Source organism: Silurus meridionalis, chromosome 4, assembly GCF_014805685.1.
Source record: "Silurus meridionalis isolate SWU-2019-XX chromosome 4, ASM1480568v1, whole genome shotgun sequence".
Classification (NCBI taxonomy): domain Eukaryota; kingdom Metazoa; phylum Chordata; class Actinopteri; order Siluriformes; family Siluridae; genus Silurus; species Silurus meridionalis.
Window position 1 is genome coordinate 41,638,009 of NC_060887.1, and position 5,000 is coordinate 41,643,008.

At 43.3% G+C, this 5,000-nt stretch overlaps 1 protein-coding gene across 2 annotated transcripts in view; it reads left to right on the top strand.

Annotated features, from left to right (window-relative positions):
• The window catches only part of LOC124385039 (ankyrin repeat and fibronectin type-III domain-containing protein 1), an 80,793-nt gene that overhangs the window by 21,922 nt on the left and 53,871 nt on the right, over nucleotides 1-5,000 (top strand). For both annotated transcript variants that reach the window (XM_046848104.1, XM_046848105.1), the window contains exon 3: nucleotides 1-17. This exon is cut by the window's left edge and continues 165 nt beyond it. In XM_046848104.1, the coding sequence (XP_046704060.1) occupies nucleotides 1-17 (17 nt within the window). The remainder of the gene's footprint in view (nucleotides 18-5,000) is intronic.

Sequence of the window (5,000 nt, forward strand, 5' to 3'; positions counted from 1 at the left end):
TACACTGCCCCCTGCAGGTACTGCATGTTATATGCTGTTCTTACATCTTACATTAAAAACTCCACACCTCTGTGCACCACCTCACAGTGAGGGTCTCTTCTGTACATTAAGCTCATGTGTGTACAAGCAGTTATAGTTTAAAGGGGCTTGATTCACTGATTCCTTCTTGTGTAGACTGGGGGGAGCTTTGTGGTTAAGGCATGGGACTCTGTATCAAAATACCACCAGTTCTAATCCCAGAACGACCAAGCTGCCACTGCTGGGCCCTTTAGAAAGACCCTTAACTGCTTAGTTGTAAGTTGCTCTGGATAGGGGGCGTATGCCAAATGCCATCAATGGTAATGTAAATGATGCATCTCACCTGAGGTATAGCTATATGAAGGTGATGGAGGTCCATGGGAATGTCCACAGCAATAAGTATATATGTGAGAAACCCCACAGAACCACCTGATAAGCAAAATACATATAAACTTTAAACAAAACTTTAAAAATGGCTTTCATTTAAAGACAATGTCTTCTGGGGACTTTCCAAACTTGCAAACAAGAAAAGTTGAAAAGAGTGGTACATGGTGAATATAATGGCTAAACTAATTACAATTTGGAGCTATATGCTGGTTTGAGCTCTGGACCTGAGTTTTGGTTAGGAACATTGTCCTCATGGATCTAGTATTTGGGTCATTGGATGTGCATCGGTAGCCTCAGATGTTTCAGGGTAAAACCTGCAGTGGAAGCTCCAGCGGTCATGGTTGTTTCCCTTTGAGCCTCTTGGCCTAAAACTGGGAAGTAGAGATGGGTATCAGCAATCCTGCCTTCTGGGCCTCTGAGCCCAGTCTTTGAATGATTCCATTAGAGGTCTTTTCACCATCATGCCTGTGGAGGAACATCTGAAAGGGGGGTTAGATGGGTCAATTAGCAGAGTTCTGTCACCATGTCCAACACAGAACTCCCTGTCCCTCTATTACACACTGTAGTGTTTATTACACCATCATACTACACATCACATATACATACAAAATTAATCTCTCTCTCCATCTACAGTATATTCCCCCTCTCTCTTTCTCTCCATTTCTCCATCCTTCTTTCTCTCTCTCTCTCTCTCTCTCTCTCTCTCTCTCTTGATATTTTCCTAAATAACCAAAAGTCCCCACTTTTCCCCATGTTGGTTGCTAGGCAACTACTGTCACCAGCTCTAGTGTCACATCACATTGAACACAGACATCAAACACACTCAATACACACATCAAACATACACTACACACATAAAACACATAATCAACGCCTCAAACACACATCAAACACACTCACAATACACACATACAACACACACAATACACACATCAAATACACACAATACACACATCACACTCAAAACTACACACATCAAACAGACAATACACATAAAATACACACAATAAACACATCAAACACACATAAAACACACTCACAATACACACATCAAACACACACAATACACACATCAAACACACTTCACACATTTAACACACACACAGAGCAGCTTTACACTGATAATGTGGAGATAAAAGTGAAGATGTTGTTTATAAGTGTAAGTTTGTCCCTGATGAACAAGTCGGTGGAGACTGTGGTGAAGGAAAAACTCCCCAAGATGCAGCAGGAAGAAACCTTGAGAGGAACCAGACTCAAGAGGGAACCTCATCCTCATCTGGGTTCCACCGAATGTTCATTTATTACAGATAAACGATGTTGAGGTGCAGTGATGGAGATCAGAGCAAACTGTAGTCCTGAGTCAGTGTAGCAGACTGTTGATATTAACTACAGTCCAAATCCTCAAAGCTCCCGTTCTTACTCCGGAATTTCATGGATCTCCAGGGCGTTAAAAGAAACATCTCCAGCTGCACAGAGTGGCCTCCATTTGAAGAGAAAATCATCCAGAGGCAGACCAGGACGACGTGGGAAGATCCAAGGAAGGGAGAGGAGCAGGAACAGTGATCAGTGGAACCTCAAAAGCATGTTAAACTCGACCAAGAGAGAGAGAGAGAGAGAGAGAGAGAGAGAGAGAGAGAGAGAGAGAGAGAGAGAGAGAGAGGGGGTGGTGACAGGAGAGAGAGAGAGAGAGAGAAGAGGGGTGACAGGAGGAGAGAGAGAGAGAGAATGAGAGAGAGAGAGAAAGGGGGTGGTGACAGGAGGAGAGAGAGAGAGAGGGAGAGAGAGAGAGGGTGGTGACAGGAGGAGAGAGAGAGAGAGAGAGAGAGAGAGAGAGAAGAGGGGTGACAGGAAGAGAAGGATATGGATTATTAAGTCTCCTGATTGTTGTATGAAAGTTAATGTCACTGTGCAGTTTGGACTCTGGTAAGATTCACTCTGGCAGCAGAACTAAAATGGAGAAGCAGAAGGAAACACAGACATGAGGATCTCTGGGATAAGAGACGACCCACCACACCACCATCAACAAACCTGAGTGAACGTGTGAGAGTGAGGAGACGACAGCATCCAAATATCCCAGTTCACCAAACACTCCATATCCATGATCCCTCCAGATCTGCTCCTTTACCTCACAAACACCTACTGACTAAAGACTCCACTAAATAAATATGTGTTCAGCCTCGACTTGAACACTGAGACTGTGTCTGAGTCCCGAACACTGATTGGAAGGTTGTTCCATAACTGTGGGGTTTATAAGAAAAACATCTGCCCCCTGCTGGAGTCTTCATTATTTGAGGTACCAACAAATAGCCTGCACCTTTTGATCTAAGTAGGTGTGGAGGATCATCCTGGTACAGAAGTTCACTCAGATACTGCGAACACAAACACACATCAAACACACATAAATACACACACATAAAACACACAATACACACATAATACACACATCAAACACACACACTAAAACACACATTAAATCCATATCAAACACACACACACATTCATAACACACACATACAAACAAAATCAAAATACACAAATCAAACACGCACCAGACAAAATTCCTGGCAGAGTGCTCAGGGAATGTGCACAACAGCTAGCGGATGCCTTTGCCATCTTTCAGTTTACTGTCTCCTGCTTTGATGATTATCGTCCCGTAGTGCTCACACCCATCGTGATGAAGTGCTTTCGAGAGGCTCATCATGAGGCACATCAAGACCCAGCTTCCACCCTCACTGGACCCCATGCAGTTCGTGTATCGTCCAAACCGCTCCATCGGCGATGCCATCTGTAGAGTGTGTGTAGAGTGTCGACCTATCTCTGAACGTTGACAAAATGAAATAAATGTTTGTGGACTTCAGGAGAATACAGAGCGACCAATCTCCATTGATCATCGATGGATCCTCTGTGGAGATCGTCAAGACCACCAAATTCCCTGGTGTTCATCTGGCAGAGAACTTCACCTGGTCACTCAACACCAGCTCCATCACCAAGAGCCCAGCAGCATCTCTACTTCCTGAGAAGGCTGAAGAAAGCTCATCTCCCTCCCCCATCCTGACCATGTTCTACAGAGGGACCATTGAGAGCATCCTGAGCAGCTGCATCACTGCCTGGTTTGGGAACTGCACCGTCTCAGATCACAAGACCCTACAGAGGATAGTGAGGACAGCTGAGAAGAGAGAAGAGTCTCTCTCCCCTCTATCATGGACATTTACACCACACGCTGCATCAACAAAGCACACAGCATTGTGGATGACCACACACACCCCTTCACACACACACACACACCCCTTCACACACACACACACACACACACACACACACACACACACACACACACACCCCTCATGCACACTCTTTACCCTCCTGACATCAGGAAAGCGGTTCCAAAACTGTGTGACTAAACTGTACAACTCAACACACACTCGTACTCACTTCTCACATCCATGTCTTCAGCACCACTCACATTACATCACTTCATTACTACAAACTGTTTACACGCCATTTCTGCATCTTTTTAACTGCTGCTGTTGCTCTTTTGTACAATATTTTGTTTACATTTTTGTCTAATTGCATGTTCACTCCTGTACTCAGTTTCTCTCTTACACACTGCACTGTGTAATATACAGCAGGTTTACTGGTGGTGCTATTTTGTGTTTTGTGTGTTTGTTCTAAACTGTCTTGTGATGTCTTTACACTGTTTGCACCAGGTTGCACACGATGCACTTTATGTGGCGAGGAAATGTACAGTCCTAAACTCTGTGTTTTCTGTTATGAAGCTTTATATTGTGTATGTAGCATCAGGGTTCTGGAGGAACGTTGTTTCATTTCGCTGTGTACTGCGTCACATATATATTGTTGAAATGACAATAAAAGGTTCTTGACTTGACTAAACTCCAGTCCAGCAAGCAGGAGATGATGATCAATGGTGTGAAAAGCTGCACCGAGGTCGAGCAAAACAAGTAAAGAGACAAAACCCTGATCAGAGGCCAATAACAGTCATTTACCACCTTAACTAGCGCCGTCTCTGTGCTATGATGAGGCCGAAATCCTGACTGATACATTTCATAAATGTTCTTCCTCAGTAGATGTGAGCAGAACTGCTGTGCTACAACCTTTTCTAGAATCTTGGAGATAAAGAGGAGGTTTGATATTGGACTGTAGTTGGACAGCTGACAGGGTGAAGGTCAGGTTTCTTAATTAGGGGGTTGATAACTGCAGTTTGAAGGATTTAGGTACAAAACCAGTGCTAATGGAAGAGTTTATTATTTTAAAACAGGTTCAATTCCCTCTGGAATGATCTGTTTGAGGAAACTTGTAGGTGAGGGATGGAGAATGCAGGTTGATGATTTTGATGAGGAAATAAATGAAATGAAGTCGTTCTCTTGAATAGGAGTAAAACTTTGTAATTGATGGTCTGTTATAATGACACTGCTGTCTACAGGGTTATTTATAAAATAGTTTGGATTTATTTTAATCGTCTGGATTTCTTGCCTGATGTTTTCAACTTTATTATTAAAAAGTTGATGAAATCATTACTACCTATTGATGGTGTGCATGTGAGTGCAGTGCTTTTATTTCCTGTTCATGTTGCTGCA